At 45.7% G+C, this 19,519-nt stretch overlaps 1 protein-coding gene across 5 annotated transcripts in view; it reads left to right on the top strand.

The window, feature by feature from the left end:
* Positions 1–2,364: 2,364 nt before the first annotated feature.
* The window catches only part of kifap3a (kinesin-associated protein 3a), a 24,952-nt gene continuing 7,797 nt past the window's right edge, over positions 2,365–19,519 (top strand). For 4 of the 5 annotated variants that reach the window (XR_003594819.1, XR_003594820.1, XR_003594818.1 and 1 more), the window contains exons 1-17: positions 2,365–2,860; positions 3,651–3,782; positions 4,290–4,435; positions 4,506–4,564; positions 4,654–4,795; positions 4,887–4,986; positions 5,182–5,306; positions 5,385–5,483; positions 5,588–5,766; positions 7,592–7,754; positions 11,149–11,249; positions 15,164–15,269; positions 15,475–15,587; positions 15,666–15,831; positions 16,532–16,657; positions 18,921–19,019; positions 19,123–19,208. Coding sequence is in view for 2 of the 5 variants with exons in the window: in XM_028011865.1 (XP_027867666.1) it covers positions 2,811–2,860; positions 3,651–3,782; positions 4,290–4,435; positions 4,506–4,564; positions 4,654–4,795; positions 4,887–4,986; positions 5,182–5,306; positions 5,385–5,483; positions 5,588–5,766; positions 7,592–7,754; positions 11,149–11,249; positions 15,164–15,269; positions 15,475–15,587; positions 15,666–15,831; positions 16,532–16,657; positions 18,921–19,019; positions 19,123–19,208 (1,992 nt within the window). In the remaining 3 variants the exon portion in view is untranslated. The remainder of the gene's footprint in view (positions 2,861–3,650; positions 3,783–4,289; positions 4,436–4,505; positions 4,565–4,653; positions 4,796–4,886; positions 4,987–5,181; positions 5,307–5,384; positions 5,484–5,587; positions 5,767–7,591; positions 7,755–11,148; positions 11,250–15,163; positions 15,270–15,474; positions 15,588–15,665; positions 15,832–16,531; positions 16,658–18,920; positions 19,020–19,122; positions 19,209–19,519) is intronic. The other variant, XM_028011864.1, reaches the window with a different exon arrangement.

Genomic DNA, 19,519 nt, shown 5'->3' with positions numbered 1-19,519 from the left:
AAACGTCTGACCGGCCCACCGAGAAACTTCCCAGTTCTCCCGATTGGTAAAAAGTCACCAATAAATGAAAGCACTAAAAGCTAAATAAAGCTCTTCTCCTGAGGAAATCTATTACACACAAGAGTGAATATTAGCATAAACTTTCTCAGTAGGTCAGTAAAATAAGCTGTTTATTTGTCTTTAACATTTCTAACAAATATTTTGTCTTCTGGATCAATTTGTTTCCTCTGAAGATCTGTTAGCTCAGTCCAGCCCAACCATCCCAACACATTCATATATTTTTATTGCGACTCGGGGAAACTTCAGTCTGAGGAAGTTTAAAGTTGTCTGTTGAACACAGGAGCGCCTCAGGGCGGTGTTCTCGGCCCGGCCTTTTATTCTCACATCTCTAGATAAATAAATTTAATAAGTATTCACAGTACATAAATAGTTGTATTGACATTTAGTGTTGAGGTTTTTACCATTATGCAGTGTGCTCACAATAAGAAAACTAGAGACTTTTATTCTTTTGCACTTTGAATCTCAAAACAAATTTGAAGCTATAAAAATTAAATCTAGAGATACTGCAGTGGGAATAAATCTGTTGTAAATCATTGTTTAAAAATTATAAATGAATTATTTTGGTGAAGAAATACCAAAACTAAACTTGAGAGATTTAAATTTCACTCTGATTTTGCAGCTTCATTAGAAAGCTCGTCTTCCCAGTTTGGGTTTAGTAGATCAGCGAAGCATCGATGTGAATTCTCTAACAAAATAACTCATTAATTACAAACTGAAGTAATTAATGAGTTTTTCTCTTTGCAGTTTATCTGCTGCTGCAGCAGCAACAGGCTGGAGCCAGAATATGAGTAGATCTGCCTGAGAAACGTTCTGCTGTGTTTCTGACCCTTCACACAGACGTCTCTGGCTCGATCCTGACAGCCAGAGGATAAAATTAGAGCGGTGACATCAGCAGCTGCTGAGACAAGCAAATGTTTTCAGGAGAGCCGATCCGCCGTGAGGCCGGACCGGTTCCACCTGGTGACCGTCTGTTTCAACAAAACACGTCAATGATTCAAACTAAATTTAGTTTTATTTTGCTTGGTTGGCTTTTAATTTCTGATGTTTGTTTTGTTTGATAGGAGATGTTTTATGTTTTAAGGTCACAGACGCCACTCTGAGAAATCACCTTGACGATTTTGCCTAGCAACAAGAGCCAACGACTTACGACCCATCCTGCACACTGGAAACAATCGAGTACAAGTGGCAGAGAAACATCCCACAGCATGATTCTGCCACCACCATGCTGGACTGTTTGATTATTTCAGTCTCAACTTGTCTCTGAACCAATAGATCAATCTTTGTTAAAAAAGAAATTTTTATGGTCTTTGTTCTTTAGTTTTCAGACTTTCAGTTCATGTTGATGTGAGGCTGGTTTCCGTTTCAGGATTTTAAAGAACTCCGGTCTGAGGAGGACGCTTCGGTCAGTTTGTTTTCTCAGATATTGTCAGCAGTGACTGGTTTGCTGAATCCATAAAATAGAAGTTGGACAGCAGAAACTCCAGCCATGAGCAGCGATCCGTTTTGACCTTTCCTCAGGTCAGCCGCTGTGTTGGCTCTGGTGTTGACCTCCTGACCTCAGTCTGCAGCATCCACCATCTCTGCAGACGCATTTCAGTCTAAAAGAGGAACAGTTTTACAGAATAACATCCAGGGCCAGTTTCTGCTTTACTCTGACATCCTGCCACTGTCCTGTCGCTCATTGATCCTTCCCACAGCTCCTTAAACAGTCCATCCATCCAGAAGGCCCTACAGAGCAGATATGTATCCTTTCCTTTTTTAATATTTTCTTTTTGACCTAGACAGAAATATGGACACACTGCCCTCGAAACATCAAACTTAATTGAAAATAAACGTTTGGTTTAGTTTTGGTTCGCCCTGTCAAACCTAAAGTTTTATAATCTAGTAATAATCAGATCTTTACCAGGAACTGAAATTATTTAATCTCAGCTTCCAGTTTACAGAAACACTAAACAGATTGCTCACCATCAGACTGTAAAGCACGGTGGTGTAGGGCTGATGATGCGGGCTTGTTGAGCTCCTCTCTGTAGCAAAGCTTTCTAGAGTCAAATATGAGACCAAGCTTGACAACAATACCTGAAAAAGAAAAGACTCAAACTGGAGCAATGGCCTAGTTAAAGTCTAAACCTCAGCCTGACCTTTACAGACAAGAAGAGGCCAAGATTCATCTGGAGGGTGAGGTCTGTTGAGTGTTTTTATATTATCGAGATTAAATTGAAATAATTTTCGATTCTGGTAGAGAATTTTAAGTATTCTTAAAAGAGGGTGTACTTTTTTTTGAACATGGTGACGTGGGATCCAACAGCCAAATTCAGTATATCTTGCTGTGCTACATAGGAATAAAAAATGGCTGATGTGAAATTACTGCTGAATGTCCTGAAGAACATTTTCAAGCCAAGCAGAAATGTTTACCTTTGCTCTCACTAAATAAAAGTTTCCCTAAAACTTACAGGAAACTGTGAAAAACTATAATTAATCAAGTTATTTTCCCTACTTTGTAGATTTTCTCGTTTTTATGACGCCGAGCCATGTTTTTATTCTGTCTTTAGGTTTCTGACCGCTGAGGTAAAGAGGTGTTTATAACAGCCACACCAGCAGGGGGCAGCAGCGGCCACTCGCTCTGTTTCCGTTGGTAACCGTCCTGGCAACAGGCTGAGCTGACAAACAACATCCGCCCGGGCTGCGTCCTCCTGCGGCTCCTCATCACACCCAGGTGAAACTAGTGAGAGGATTTTCTCCTCCGCAGCTTGATGTCTGACATGGAGAACCCGCCGACCGGAGAGCCGCGCTTTGTGAAGAGGTGAGACCGGAAACATGACGTTACTGCTCGGCTCGGTTCGGTTCGGTTCGGGTACCGCCTCACAGCAGTTAAATAAGATGTGATTATATCTCAAGCTTCACGGTTACAGGTCTCTTTAAATAAATATGATGAATTTTTTTACGTGTAAAAGTTTGTTTTGGTCCGTGACAGGCGAGAAATTGTCTGAAACATGTTGCCATGGCAACAGCAGGTGTAATCAGTGGCTGTGGTTCTTCCTGCCTTCCTGATATTTAATTGGTTCTTTTTGCTTTGTTGTTGCATCTGAGAATAATAATAATTTACTAATTTAATTTGCAAATAACTTTTCTTTAAGTTTTTTATGATCATCTCAAACTAAACCTCTTTAAAATGTTACTTTTTTGTTTTGTCATTTATTGTAAATCTACAAATTTCCATACTTTATATATAATATATATTTTTTTATCATATCTGTATCTTGTTTTATATACATTTAATTTGTTTAAATACAATAGAAAGTAATTGAAATTAATGTTGCTGCCAATTTTTTTTAACACTTGGATTAAATTTAAAAAAAGAAAATTGCAAAAATGTATTGATAGAATCAATGAAATAGGGATGAAACATTTAATAAAACCCATGAGTACTGAATATTAGCATTCGTTTAATTGAACATATGTTGGTGCATAATATTTCTATGACAGTAAAATAATAAATACTTTTGGGTTTCGTTTAATATTTTAACTGGCAGTTAAAATCTGAGACCTATTGGATTTTATTTTCTCCATTTTCTGTGTTTCTGGGCCTGCAGGAGGCTGAAGGGATGCTCTCTGGACGTCCACCCCACTGAGAAGGCTCTGGTGGTCCAGTATGAGGTGGAGGCGACCATACTGGGAGAACTGGGAGAACCGATGGTTGAAGAGCGAAAACACTGTCAGAAGATGTGAGGAAATTAAAGCGCTGAACTGAACTGATCCACGTATTTCACTTCTGATACTGATATCTGAGGTTTAGTATCGGCTGATCTAAAATGTTTTAAGAATAATTTACTTAAAACATTTATTTTTTCTAACTGAAACTTAAATATACTGAATTACAAATTAATCTGATAACTCTGCACCAGTACGGCTCACTGAAACACACCAACTTTACACAACTTTAATTTGTTCAGTCAGTGAAATTAGGAGCAGAGCAGCCAGAGTAAAAGAAATAAAAAAGAAACTGAAACTGACAGAAACAGCAGACATGTAAAAATAAACAGTAACAATCTTTCTTTGTAATGATTCAAAAATCTGAATATAATGTAGAATAAATAATAAAGAATGACATCGCAAAAAGTATAGAATGAGACTGAATAGATTGGCATATTACCGATAATATCAGGACGATACAGATATTAATATCTCATCTCTAGTTTTAATAGCTTTAATAAGTCGAGTATTTGTTCCAGGATCCGTCTGAAGAGCCTGAACGGCAACACGGACATGGCTTCTCTGGCCCAGAAGGTGGTGGAGGAATGTCAACTCATCCATCCGTCCAAGCTGGCCGAGGTGGAGCAGCTGCTCTTCTACCTGCAGAACCGGAAACAGAGCAGCGGTACCAACCCGCCTCACTTCCTGCTCCCTGTGTCTGGATCCCGCTCTCAGCTGATCCATCTTTTCCACAGACAACCAGGAGAAGAAGAACATTTCACCTCGGGACTTCACACTGTACGCCGGAGTGGAGGTAGGAGCCGCCCGTCTGACCGCCGCCGTTCCTCTGCAGCGTCAGGGTCAACCGGGTCAGCTGGGTCAACCTGTTCCCTTCTGCTGCAGCTGGACGAGGAGGCAAGCATCGGCAGCATCGACGAGTACGTGGAGCTGCTGTACGAAGACATCCAGGAGAAGATCCGTGGCGCCGCACTCATCTTCCAGCTGGCCCGAAACCCGGACAACTTGGAGGAGCTGATGCAGCACGGTAACGGTGATGCGGCACGGTGACGGTGATGCGGCACGGTGACGCGGCACGGTAGCGGTGATGCAGTCGCTGTCTGCTGTTTGTGTTTCAGAGGTGGTACTGGGAGCACTGGCCAGAGTGCTGAGAGAGGACTGGAAGCAGAGCGTTGACCTGGCAACCACCATCGTTTCCGTCTTCTTCTGTTTCTCCAGGTAAACGCAGGAAAACGTGGCGCTGCTGTCAGATATGAATAATTTTAGTAATTCTGACCGACCTGGAACAGGAGAAGTTTGGTCTGATTTCACTTTTTGAGATAAGAATGTGTCTCTTTATCTAGTGTATGTAAACTTGTGGTTTCACTGCAGCTTCCAGGTTTAGATTCCTGGATGCTTCTCCTGTCTTCCCAGCTTCTCCCAGTTTCACAGCCTGGTGACCCACTTCAAGATCGGTGCCCTCTGCATGAACATCGTGGAGCACGAGCTGAAGCGCTTCGAGTTGTGGCAGGACGAGCTGCAGAAGAAGAAGAAGGCCGATATCCTTTAGTCCCGCCCTGCAGCCGCGCAGCTGATTAACGTTCCGCCGCAGGTCTGAGCTCCTTAACGAGATTCACCTGACGAGTTCCCCGGCAACCAGAGTCTGAGGAAGGATCACGACAAGTCGCTGAGGAAGTACCAGAGTCTCCTGGCCAAGCAGGAGCAGCTCCTCAAAGGTCCAAACCTCCAGCTGTGACCTCCAGCTGTGACCTCCAGCTGTGACCTCCAGCTGTGACCCCGCCCAGCCAGGTGAACCTCTGTCTGCTCCTGGTCTCTGCAGTGTCTCTGTATCTGCTGCTGAATCTGGCTGAGGACACGCGGACGGAGCTGAAGATGAGGAACAAAAACATCGTCCAGATGCTGGTGAAGCTGCTGGAGCGCGACGACCAGGAGCTGCTGCTGGTGGCCGTGTCCTTCCTCAAGAAGCTCTCCATCTTCCTGGAGAACAAGAACGACATGGTAACAAAAACCTAAAAAACAACAAAACACAACGACATGGTAACAAAAACAGAAGGAAAAACAACCACATGGTGAGACGGAGGATTTCTCTTCTTCTACTGTTTTTCTTGTGTTTATTTTCAGATGTAGTCTCTAGAAAACATCTGTAATCCAGACTCAGATTAAAACCGAAATATTTGACCTGAAAGTATTTCTGTATTGAACATTAAACAACGTTGTAAAAGTGAGTGAAAGTTTACAGCATGTTGGTTAAAGTTTGTAATATTTTTATGTTTATTACACCAAATTAAAAAACGACCTCATTAAGTTCAGATTAATTATGGAGGAGCTTTGATCTGCTCTGATTCACAGAATTGGTTTAATTCAGTCACAATCCAGGGTTTCAATGCAGGAACGACTGTTTAGAGTCAAACTACAGAGTCTCAGACTTTGACTAGGTCACTCCATAACTGTCTTTTTTCTTCATTTTTGTGTCTTTCTGTGTTTTCTTCCTTTCATTTTCTGTCCCTTTCTTTTGGTCTGTCTTTATTTCTTTCTTTTTGTTTTGTGCTTCTTGTCTTCTGTTCTTTGCTTCTTTTCTCTATTTCTTTCTCTTTCTGCATTTCTCTCTCTGTGCTGTTTGGATCAGACACATTGCTTTCTGAGGCCTACTTCATGCCGTCAGACGGGTCCAGGTCTTCAGCAGGTCATCAGGGTCAGGCTCCCTCATCCTTTCTCAGGGTTAAATCTGCAGTCGGATTTATTTCCCTGGTTTCCAGCTGCTGCTGATGCCTGGCAGGTTGTTGGTTCGATTCTTCCTGGTTTCACTCGTGAACCGGCCAATCAGAACACAGATCTGCTGAGAAAGCTTCACCTGATTGGCTGTTGAAGTAATTTCTGTATTTATTTGTTCTGTCGCCTTCTGCAGTGAATGTGGATCACTCCCAGAATCCACCTGGTTCTGATCAGCTGGCGGGTTTTTATCAGAACCAGACCCGGTTAGGACCCGATTTAATCTGCATCTTTGATTCAGAGTAAATGTCCAGCAGGAAGGTTCTGGTGGGTTAACGGGTCGGGTGTCTGACCGGGTGGTTCTGCTCAGCGGTTGGACCCGGGTCGCTGCTGATGGAAGCAGAACTCCGGCTGTAATTGATCCAGGCTGCAGCTGATTAAGCAGCTCTGCTGGTTTCCCACACAGTAGCAGCAACTGGTTTAACTGGGAGCAGGTCGGGTCAGAGTGACATCTGAACTGGTGGCTCCGCTCTGATCCGTTCAGAACCCGGGTCCAATTCTGAGCCGAGACGTTCATCAGCTCAACGTCTCCACCTGCAGGACAGGAGGAACAGCCCGGATTCTAACGCCGGGTAGCTACCACAGGGACCGGTTCTGGTTCCGGTCCCGGTTCTTGTTCTGGTTCCGGTTTTGGTTCTGGTTCCGGTCCCGGTTCTTGTTCCGGGTCCGGTTCTTGTTCTGGTTCCAATTCCGGTTCCGGTTCTGGGTTAACTGGTTGAAAGGAAAAGATGCAACTAGCGACAAATCTAGATGTTTGCAGAACTGAATCCAGAACCAGGAAGCAGCCGGGTCTCTGCGGTTCTTCGGTCGTTCTGTCCACCGGGTTTTAAATCTTTATGTTTCCAGTCTGTCGGACTCCCACCCTGCAGGTATTGAAACTTTAGGTCCGTTGCCCTGACCTTCGTCCTCCTCCTCCTCGGTTCTGTGGAGCCGTTCGGTTGGCCTCCTGGTGCTGCAGAGCTGAGCTCCTCCCAGCTCTATATTTTTTTCTAATATTTTTGGTGTTTGGACCGGCTCCTGCCGTGTTCTGACTGTCGCTCCCTGTACCCCCCAGGCGGAGGCGGCCGCCGTGGAGAAGCTGACCCGCCTGCTTCCCTGCGACCACCAGGAGCTCCAGAGCGCCACCTGTCGGCTGCTGCTCAACCTGTCCTTCGACACGGCGCTGCGCAGCCAGATGGTCCGGGCCGGCCTCGTTCCCAGGCTCTCCTCTCTGCTGGGTAAGCGGTTTCCGTGGTTACAGGCATCATGTCTGGGCGGAGGCTCTGAAGCGTCTCCGGGGGCGGATCCGATAGCAGAACATAATTAACGGAATATATTTGTTAGAATAACACGGCAGAACCTCGGCGCTCAGCTTGTTTTTGTAGCAGCGAGTCGGAGAAGCAAAGGAGTCTTCAGAGGTTCGGGGGGCTGGGGGTGTAAAGAGGGGGTCCTGCAGGAAGTTCCCTGAAATATCGCGCCGCCTCATAGTTGTGACACTGTTGGGTCGGCCTGAATCAGCGAGAGTCCGCTGGGCTCCGCACGCCGACGCCGGCGCCATCAATCATCCGCCCGCTTCCCGCCTTTCATCCGCCGCGCGGCGTGAAGGCCCCGCTGCTCCTGAACGGAGAGGAGAGCCTTTGTGTCCAGGCCTGACGAGAGGTCATGACCCCTGGAGATCAGATCCCCTCCCGCCTGGTCCAAACCGCCGCCGACCTGAAGGAAGACCTGAGCTCCAGTCCTGGTTCCTCCTGCTGGATTTTTCCCGCCCTGTATGACACCGGACCGATGTCCGAGCCGTCTGCTGCCGCGGCTGAGCAAGCTCTGCACCGGTGGCAGCTTCTCTCCTTCATCCACAGACACGCTTCATTCACAAGAACAGCAGTAAAACTGGCTTACATCAAGTCAAACAGCAGGGAGTGAAACGATAACAATGATAAAATGAGCCAATCAGAGCGGAGATGTGAAGGAACGTCGATGTGACTCTTTAAAAAAGAAAACAGATCATTTTTTATAAAAATATCATCTATCATGTTTCAGAGAATCATAATTCTTTTAGGTTTTATAATCAAGAGAAATATGAACATTTTTGCCATAGAATCACATTTTTCTCTACAGGATGCTGATATAAAATTATTCAGAAGAAACTTTCCCGACTGGATGAAACAAAATATTACTGGAAATTAAACCTGCTAAAACTGCATTTATTATTATATCTATATTTTAAAACATCTGTTGGTTCCTTATGGTTTTAAAAGATTCTGTGGAAGGTCCAAAGATCCGCAGACAGCAGAACCCTGCAGGCAGACATAGATATAGATGGCATAGATTCTGAAATACTGATAGTTACTATTACAACAATAAATAATAGAATTTGTAGTTATTTATTAATTATACATAATCAATATAAATTTGGACTAAACTGCAATAAAACTTGATCTTTAATCGGTCTCAGTCCAATGAAATCATCTTCATTTGTAAAAGTGGAACCTGTTTGTTCTGGGAAGACTGGCAGCTGCTGGTTTGTCTTCTTCCTGGGAATAACTTTAATGGGATTAATGGGATTAAGGCTGTAGTCTGGGTTTAATCTCATCAATGTGATTTTAATTCCTATAAATTACATCATCCATTAGCGATTATGATGATGAAGCAGCATGGTGTGAGTCTCTGACTGGTTTTAAACCAGTTAGTGGACTGGTGTGACTGTGGGAACCTCCTGTAAACTATTCCAGCTGCTAACTGGGAAACAGTGAGACTGACCTTTTCTCCAACCAGACGCTGCTTTAAATCACTGGTGGAACTGGTGCTCTCCCAGTAAACCGTCTGTCAGTTTAGGCTCCCAGTTCAGTCCACTTTAACCCGACTCCAGTCTGTTTGTCTATAAACTGGTTTTGTTGGTGAGGTGTGAACGCTAATTGACCTCTGACCTCTGGTTCTCCAGACCTCAGTCTGGGTTCGGTTGAACTGAACTCTGGTTCGGTTTGAATGTGAACGCCAAGCGGACCGGAGACCGCTCCAAAAGCAGGAAATGGATTACAGTGCAGGGCATTCTGGGTAAATACAACCAAATTTAACATGTTAGCCTAGCGCTAGCAGCAGAAATGGCTCCTGGTCTTCAGCTAAAGACTAAAGAGAAATCCTCCAACACTAAAATCTGACGCCTCCATTTTAGTTTCCATCTGGTGAAGAAGGAAGTTGCTCTCAGTGTCTTCAGAGGTTTTTCTGTCGTTTCCTTCAGTGGTTCTTGGTGCAGCGCCCCCACAGGCCAGGAGGGGAACAGGTTGGTTTGGGTCAGAACCACAGCAGCTGGAGGTGGAGCAGATGATGGAGTTCTGGTTCCAGTAGTACCGGGTCAACCGGACCATCAGGGGGAAATCACCTTAATGTGTGTTCTGGTTCTGGCTAATGAGAAGCAGATGTTCTGAAAACTGAGACTGAAACTTATTAAAGGCAGTAAAATTGATGCTTCCTTCTGGTTTCCCAATTAAAGTGACAGCAGAACTCACCTTCCCTCCCTGGGCTCCATCTGGTTCTGATTCTGACCCGCCACACGGACAGGGACCGGTTTAAACCGGGCCAGGCCGGTGGGCGGGGCATGGTGGGGCGCTGGTTCTGTTTCGGTGATGAACCGCTCTTACCACATCAGACTGCACTCTGAGGCGCGTTAATTCTCCGGGTCAAACCCATAAAGCTGCCGGGTTCTCTACCGGTCCGGTCCGGTCCGGTCCGGTCTCTGTCTGCCTCCCTGCAGCTGAGCTTTAAACATTAAAGATTCTGCAAATCTAATGATAAATAATCAGGCACAAACTGGATAAAACAGTCAGAAAAACATTCAGCAGGAATTTATAACCTGTTTGACAATCCCAGGAAAATCCTGAAAGGTTTTAAAACGTTAAATAAAATCACAGTTTATGATCAAAGCTGTAAAATAAGAAAAACGATGTTTTAGACCCTGAGGTTTAATTCTCTGCCTGTTATGTAAAAATGTTCAATACACACAGAGTTCATTTTGGGAAAGTGATCTGGCATCTCGAGTCCCATTGCTTTTTAATAAATTCATAGTATTTTTACGTTTCAGTCTAGTATTGTATATTATTATTATTGTTATCATTGTTAGACTTGTTTTTTATATTCTGTTTTTAACTAAAAGTTAAAAACAGACGCTGCTGTTGCACCTGAATTTTCCGTTTGCAGGACAATAAAGGCTGCTTCTATTCTCCTATATTTAATTGTTAAATTGATGTTAACTTGATTATTTACCTGCATCTGTCAGATACTTGGAGCAATCTGCATCAATGAATCTAATTTATCTTTGATAATTCATGAAGAAAACAGCAACAAACATCAGACCTTTAGGACTAATGTAAAAATGACAGAAGTCCAAAGTGTAAAAACCTGTTTGTTTTGAGTCAACTCTAGTTTTCTGTTTTTCACAGGCGGCTGCAGAGCCTGAGAAGCTGCAGCCGCCTGCGGTTGACCTCCGACCCCCGGCTGTTAAACAGTCCATTCAGGCCGGTGATATTTGTCCAGGAACAGTGGGCCCCTGCTGGATGTGGTCGGCGGCGTCCTGCGGCGCGTTGCGGGACAAGCGGTCATTCATGGCTGACCCGCCTCCTGCCTGTGTTTGTGTTGCAGCTGACGAGGCGCAGAGGCAGCTGGCCATGTGCGTCCTGTACCACATCAGCATGGACGACACATTCAAGCCCATGTTTGCTCACACCGACTGCATACCGCAGGTAAGACTGGCCAACGTCGAGGCGCCCGCAGTTAGAGACGATGGGAGGGAACTGAGCCTGACTTCGGTTCAGGTTCCGACCGGGTTCTGGGCCCGTTTTCCTCTTGACATGTTTGACATATCAGGTTTAAACTTAGGATTAGCCGTTTTAAGGGGGATATAAATGATTTCCAATGAATCTACAGACTCAGTGATGCACCAGTTCAACAACAGCAGTTTATATAGCAGCTTATAAAACCCAGCTTTTATTTTGATAGTCCACTTCCAAAAACAAATTGACAAATTAGCATTAATATTTAGCTCTGACCTAATATTTACAGCTAAATATTTAGCTTACGAGCTAGCTTACTAATTAAATATTTAGTTTGGCCAAAGATTTAGCTAGCTTCAAACTAAATATTTAGCTCAGTTTAAATTGAAGCACACCAAATATTTAGTTAGCAAGCTAAATATCTAGCTTGCTAACTAATTAGATTGTTTGCTAATTAGTTAACTCACTAGTTAACTAATTAGTTAGCATGCTAATTACGTGCTAAGTAGTTAGTTTGAAGCTAAATAAATATTTACTTAACTAGTTAGATAATTAGCTTCAAATGTCAGTTTAAAACTAAATACTAAATTAGCAACATAGTTATTTATTTAACAAATTTCATGTTTAGTTAGCAAAGTAAATATTTAACAAGCTGATTTTATTTGGTATGAAGCTAAATATTGATTTAGCTGATTATATATTTAGGTAGGAAGCTAAATATTTAGTTTCAAGTTGGATATTTAAAGTCATTCTAAATATTTACCTTGCTAAATCAAATTAATTTTAATTTGTAAAATTAACTATGTTTCTAATTAAGTTTTTTAAATCTGACATTTACAAATGTATTAATAACATGGCAAAAGTTTGACTTTTAAAAATCAATCCCTTTTTTCCTCTTATAACCTAAATTATTTACAAACGGCCCCCACTCAGAGAGAAGGGACCCAACCTGATATTTCTCCAGGTTCTGTCTGTGGTTCTGATCCAGATCAGCCCAGAATCAGATTCCCTCTGTGGGAAAACAAAGTTTCCCCCTCAGGCTGATTTGCTCGCAGCGTTTGGAGTGTTAGCCGCTGCGTTGCGGGCGCTGCGTTGCGGGCGCTGCGTTGCGGGCGCTCCCTCCTGACCCAGCCTACCCGGTCGCCAGCCGACCCGGTCGCCGGCTCCTCTCCTGTCAGCCGATTGGCCGGCGCCGCGCGGTGTTAGCTTGCTGGGATTGGGTGTAAATGCTGTCCAGATGTGGATGTGAGGCTCTGCTGTTTGTTCAGAAGGCCGAGTCGGCAGCAGATCAGAACCTCGGCAGCGTGACCAGGATGTGACCTCTGACCTCGGCCCCGCCTCCCTCGCTCTCACTGATCCTGCTGAGAGACTTGGACTAAATGAAAGAGATGAATGTTTTTTCTCACATCCACAGCAGAGATCCTCAGACTTTTAGTTTTAGTCTGAAGCGGAAACACGGAGAGTAAAATCAGACAGATATAAATATTCATTTAGAAATTATTGAACTGTTATAATAAAATAAACCTCCTTCATAATTAGTTTTTTTTATTATTTAGTTCTCTTCTTTGGGAAAACAGCATAAATGAAGATGAACACATTATCCTGAAGAGAGGATAGAAGATGAATTTGTGATTATTGTATTTCTGTGGGTCGTTTGCAGCCCAACGGAAAAGGAAACGTGACCAGAACAGATCAGATCGCAGGACGTTAGCAGCTGATTGAGGCTCATTTACAGACGTTATGGGTTAATAAGTTAACTGTAAGTTTTAGATTCATTAAGTTTTATGACCTGAATTATTGAATTTTACGTGATTTTTTTTCATGCCTTCAGAATCTGAGCTGTGAGAAATATGACATAAAGGAAAAATGAACTTCTATCTGGTAGTGATGATGACAGGTTTAATGTGAAGAACCAGTTTTTATTAACGTGGGAAGTAAAGCTCGGATGTGCGTTCGGCTTCCTGAATCAGTTTTCTGCAGATGTTTTCCTGCATCGGCTCTGTTGTCTGCTGAAGGTTCTGCTCCAGCGTACGTCCATCTGAAAACATCCGTTTCAACCATTTCTACTGATTCTCAGTGGGTTTCAGGTGAAAAGTGGACATTTATCGTATCATTTAATTTTTTTCTAAGTATTTTGATTTATGTTTTTTTTGATAATTTTCAATTAATGATATTTAAAACACCCTTTAACTGGCCTTACTGTCGGGATTCATAGTTTCCTTCTTTTTCTTCAGTGTTTGTTTAGTAAAAGCATCAATACAATACCAATGAATGTAATACCAACTGGAAATGCAGTCATGTTGTTCAGTTTACTGATATAAACCTGACTGTGTCCTAAAGAAACTCGTTACGGATGGGAACGTTTTTCAAGCGCGATGTTTGTGTTTGTGGGACTATAATCACTGTGACACACAGTCCTACAGTTACCTAAACTTTTATTGTAACAACAATGCCACAAAATATTGTGATAAAACTTCTGAGTCCATACCGCCCCTAATTAAGGCCTGGACTTTGACTAGGCCATTCTAATCCAGTCCATAATGTCTTTGACTGGATGTCTTACTGGAAGGAGAGAAAGGAGGAAGGACACCCTTTTCCTTCTGTTTGTGTTTGTAATGTGAAACAAACATTGAGGTTCAAGGGTCATGAATACTTTTCAAAGCACTGTAAACATGTTTTCTGCCTGATTGTTGACTTTAGTCCCAGAAAGTCTCTGCTGACTCAGCAGGTCCGTCCGGGTGTGAAAACATCAGTAATAAACTTTTCTGTTCCCACCTTTCCTCCACCGAGGCTCCGTCACTTCTCACTGATCTGACCCCCGACCCCTTCAATGGGGTCACCGTCCAGGAGCAGCAGCGGAGGCGGAGCAGGCTGCGGCCCCCGGCGGCCGCCTGCGGTAAATGAGCAGACGCAGGTGCCAGAGAGTCTAGACGAGGCTGATTTGGGATCCGGGGCCCCCGGTATGTGATACCTAACCCCGGCCCCGCCGACGCTCCTGATGCTCAGCTCCTCACAGGGAAGAGCTGCACCTCCTCCAAACCTCCACCTCCTCCTCCACCTCTCAGCTCAAAGCCTTTCCTGTTTAATGTTAAATCAGACAGAGGAGATGGGTGGACAGATGGGAGGATTAGCATGAACTAGCAAATTGAACTAACATAAGGAAATAGCAACTTGAACTAGCAAAAGGCGCTAGCATAATGAACTAACATAAGGAAATAGCATATTGAACTAGCATAAGGCATTAGCATAATGAACTAGCATAAGGCACTAACATAATGAACTAGCATAATAAACTAACATAAGGAAATAGCATATTGAACTAGCATAAGGCATTAGCATAATGAACTAGCATAAGGCACTAACATAATGAACTAGCATAAGGCACTAGCATAATAAACTAGCACAAGGCGCTAGCATGAACTGGCCGTCTCAGCTGCAGATCTCCAACACGTCCGGCTTTAATTATCATGTTTCTACTGAACTAGAACCAGGAACTGATTCAGTCTGACTGGTTCCTTTAGAGCTGCAGCCTAATGATTCATTAACCGGTAATTTATTAAACTGTGGAGGTTATGATCAGTTATTATTATAAATCTCTGGTATCTCCATCGTTGTTTTTTTATCGTTTGGATCAGATTACTGATGAGTCGTGAAGGAAGCCTGAACGCTGATTCCTGCTGGATTAGCGCCGCTAGCTTCAGCTGCCCTCAGCCTGGATTCATCCGTCAGACTCAGACCTGTTGGGTTTGTTCATGATGATAAAAACGAACAGAGCCGGATTGAAACGAGGACGTCGGATACATTTAGCATTAAAGCAGATCAGATCGGGTTGGATGAAGCATCTACCTGACCTGATGATGATGATGGTGGTTGTTGTCTGGCAGCTGATGAAGATGATGCTGGGCGGTGAGGAGCAGCTGGACGTGGAGCTCGTCTCGCTCTGCATCAACCTGGCCGCCAACCGGAGCAACGCTCAGGTGTTCTGTGAAGGTTTGAGCTGCACGACCATCAGAACCGACTAACCAGAACCAACCAACCAGAACCAACTGACCAGAACCGACCCATCAGAACCGACTAACCAGAACCAACCAACCAGAACCAACTGACCAGAACCGACCCATCAGAACCGACCAACCAGAACCAACTGACCAGAACTGACCCATCAGAACCGGTCCCAGCGTCTCCTCCTGCCCAGGGAACGGCCTGAAGCTGCTGATGAAGCGGGCTCTGAAGCTGAAGGACGTTCTGGTGATGAAGATGATCAGGAACCTGTCTCAACATGGCGGAGCCACCAAGAACCTGTTCCTGGTCCGTTTCCGTGTCCGTCGGCGGTGCTGCTGCGCCTGAGTCCCGGTTAGATGTTTTGTCCTCGTCTGGTCTCTGCAGGACCACGTTGGCAATCTGGCGGCCCAGATCGGCGAAGACGAGGCCGAAGAGTTTGTGATCGAATGCCTGGGAACCCTGGCCAACCTGACCATCCCGGACCTGGACTGGGAGCTGGTTCTGAGGGAGTACAGCCTGGTTCCGTACCTGAAACGGCGCCTGAAACCAGGTTAGTGTCTCCAGACCGCCGTGACCTCCGGCTGCCATCGGTAAGGCCCGGTTATCAGCCAGGAGTCGACTGAGAAGAGGCACGACTTCCCTCCTTATCTGGAGCTTTGATGGTCGCTGACCTCTGACCCCGCCTTCATCTTTCCTGGGTTCATCTGAGCGCCTGATGGCAACCAGAGGGAAGGTCTGAAGGTCGCGTTGCGTTCGCTGTCCGGACGGTCCAGAGGATAACAAACGTTTCTCTAGTTTACTTTAACCAGAATATTAAAAAACTGAACAACCTTCTGGATTTACAAAGCTGGACATTTTCCACACTGGAGGGAAACAGTTTTAGGTGAAAGGTCAGAGGTCAGGAGATGTGGTTCTGCTAAACCCAAAGCATCTTATCTAGAAAGAAATGTGGAGGAACGCAGTGGAGCAGAGGCTGCAGGCCTCAACCCGGCGGCTGCCGGTTCGATTCCCGGACCGTTTGCTGCATCTCTTCTTTCATTCTCTGCTCTTCCTCCTCCATTCCTCCAAAATAAAAGCTGGAGGTTCCAAAACACTAAAAGCAAACCTGGAGTTCAGTAAATAGAAATGATTTAGATTTTGGTCTCGTTTACCAGAAAATGGAGCCGCAGCAGGAAGAATCAGACTCCAGGCGTTTAGCATCTGATGCTTAAAAATCCACAGGTTCCTGCTGACGCTGCGTTTCCCGACAGGTTCTGCTGAGGACGACCTGATCCTGGAGGTCGTCATCCTGATCGGCACCGTCTCCGTGGACGACTCCTGTGCTGCCATGTTGGCCAAATCCGGCATCATTCCTGCTCTCATCGATCTCCTCAACGGTGAGTCGCTGACTCTTCTTCTTCCTGTCAGGTTTCAGCTGCGTGCTGGCGCCGTGCTTACTGGCAGGAAGAGTTTAAACTCATGACATCTTTTCAGAAATTACAGTTTCCACTCAGGTTCTTACAAAGATGTATTAGAGCCAATGTAGAAAGAAAAGGAAGCAGTTCTTTGGCAGTAAATTTCTCCCAGAAAAAGAAAAATCCAGAGTTTGAAAAATCAAAAATTTGCTAGAAAAATCTCAGAAATTTTTAGAGTAATCCATCCATCCATCCATCCATCTTCTTCCGCTTATCCGAGGTCGGGTCGCGGGGGTAGCAGCTTCAGAAGGGAGGCCCAGACTTCCCTCTCCCCGGCCACTTCTTCCAGCTCTTCCGGGGGAATCCCGAGGCGTTCCCAGGCCAGCCGAGAGACATAGTCTCTCCAGCGTGTCCTGGGTCTTCCCCGGGGCCTCCTCCCGGTGGGACGTGCCCGGAACACCTCACCAGGGAGGCGTCCAGGAGGCATCCTGACCAGAAGCTCCTCATCTGGCTCCTCTCGATGTGAAGGAGCAGCGGCTCTACTCTGAGTCCCTCCCGGATGACTGAGCTTCTCACCCCATCGCTAAGGGAGAGCCCAGCCGCCCTACGGAGAAAACCCATTTCGGCCGCTTGTATCCGCGATCTCGTTCTTTCGGTCATGACCCAAAGCTCATGACCATAGATGAGGGTGGGAACGTAGATCGACCGGTAAATCGAGAGCTTCGCTTTTTGGCTCAGCTCTCTCTTCACCACGACGGACCGGTACAGCGCCCGCTTGACAGCAGACGCTGCGCCAATCCGCCTGTCGATCTCCCGTTCCCTTCTTCCCCCATTCGTGAACAAGATCCCGAGATACTTGAACTCCTCCACTTGGGGCAGGACACCCCCCCTGACCCGGAGAAGGCACTCTACCCTTTTCCGGCTCAAGACCATGGCCTCGGATTTGGAGGCACTGATCCCCATCCCGGCCGCTTCACACTCGGCTGCGAACCGATCCAGCGAGAGCTGCAGATCACGATCTGATGAAGCCAAAAGGACCACATCGTCTGCGAAAAGCAGAGATGAGATCCTAAGGCCACCAAACTGGATCCCCTCAACACCTTGGCTGCGCCTAGAAATTCTGTCCATGAAAGTGATGAACAGAATCGGTGACAAAGGGCAGCCCTGGCGGAGTCCAACTCTCACCGGAAACGAGCCCGACTTACTGCCGGCAATGCGGACCAGACTCTGACACCGGTCATACAGGGACCTGACAGCCCGTATCAAAGGGCCCGGTACCCCATACTCCCGGAGAACCCCCCACAGGGCTCCCCGAGGGACACGGTCGAACGCCTTCTCCAAGTCCACAAAACACATGTAGGCCGGTTGGGCAAACTCCCAGAATCCTCCAGGACCCTGCTGAGGGTGTAGAGCTGGTCCAGTGTTCCACGACCAGAACCAGAACCACACTGCTCTTCCTGAATCCGAGGTTCGACTATCCTATCCGACGGACCCTCCTCTCCAGGACCCCTGAATAGACCTTGCTAGGGAGGCTTAAGAGTGTGACCCCTCTATAATTGGAGCACAACCTCCGGTCCCCCTTTCTGAACAGGGGGACCACCACCCCAATCTGCCAATCCAGGGGAACTGCCCCCGATGTCCATGCGATATTGCAGAGCCAACACAACCCTACAACATCCAGAGCCTTAAGGAACTCTGGGCGGATCTCATCCACCCCCGGAGCCTTGCCACCGAGGAGCTTTTTAACCACCTTGGCGACCTCGCCCCCAGAGATTGGAGAGCCCAACCCAGAGACCCCAGGTTCAGCTTCCTCAATGGAAGGCATGTTGGTGGGATTGAGGAGGTCTTCGAAGTACTCTGCCCACCGACCCACAACGTCCCGAGTTGAGGTCAGCAGCACATCATCCCCACTATAAACAGTGTTGGTGCCGTACTGCTTCCCCCCCCCCGAGACGCCGGATGGTGGATTAATTTAGATTAATTTCACAAATATTTGAGAAAAAAACTTTGAAAAGTCCAAATTTTTCCATTTGTAAATGTTTTCTAGATAATTTGTGTTTTCAAACTCTGATATGTCCAAGTTTTTCTAGAAAGTGTCTGAGATCTTTTGGCAGAAATTTGCTTTTTTTCTGTCCATCATGGTTTTGCTTCTTTGTAGAGGTGATGTGATCGTTTTTCTAGTTTTTTGGCTGGTCTAGAGAAAGTTTCCCTGGAGAGCTGAGAGTTTTTCCTGTTTTTGTTTCAGCCCAACAGGAGGACGACGAGTTTGTCTGCCAGATCCTCTACGTCTTCTACCAGATGGCGTTCCACCAGGCGACCAGAGACGTCATCATCAAAGACACGCGTATCCTTCCCGCTCCGCTGGAGTAATTCATCCTGACGGATAATCCATCCTCATTCATCCTGATGGCGTTCCAGGAAATCTTCTCCTTTACTCCCGACACCAGCGGCTCCGGCGTACTTCGTCGACCTGATGCATGACGGCAACGCGGCCATCCGCAGAGTGTGTGACAACACCCTGGACATCATAGCGGTGAGTGGCGCCTGCAGGGACGGCTCCCCCTGCTGGAGGAGGGCGGTAGTCTGTAAATGATGATCATTTAATCGTAGTTACTGTATGAGCTACTGATAGTTTCAAAGATTCGGTTGGGTTATATCAGCGACTGGTTTCTATTAGGAGCTCATTTTTATCTGTGGTCACTAAAATCCTTCTTTCCTTCGACTCTTCGAGCCTTCCTAACCTTCTGAAGGCTCTGAACAGAACAGAAAACATTTCATAATCTTTATTTTTCTGCTGCAAGCAGAACCAGGATGTCATCAACGAGTCCCCACCAAAATAAAAGC

This window comes from Xiphophorus couchianus, unplaced genomic scaffold (assembly GCF_001444195.1).
Source record: "Xiphophorus couchianus unplaced genomic scaffold, X_couchianus-1.0 Scaffold1000102, whole genome shotgun sequence".
Classification (NCBI taxonomy): Eukaryota; Metazoa; Chordata; class Actinopteri; order Cyprinodontiformes; family Poeciliidae; genus Xiphophorus; species Xiphophorus couchianus.
This window is presented reverse-complemented; position numbering and strand designations above follow the sequence as displayed.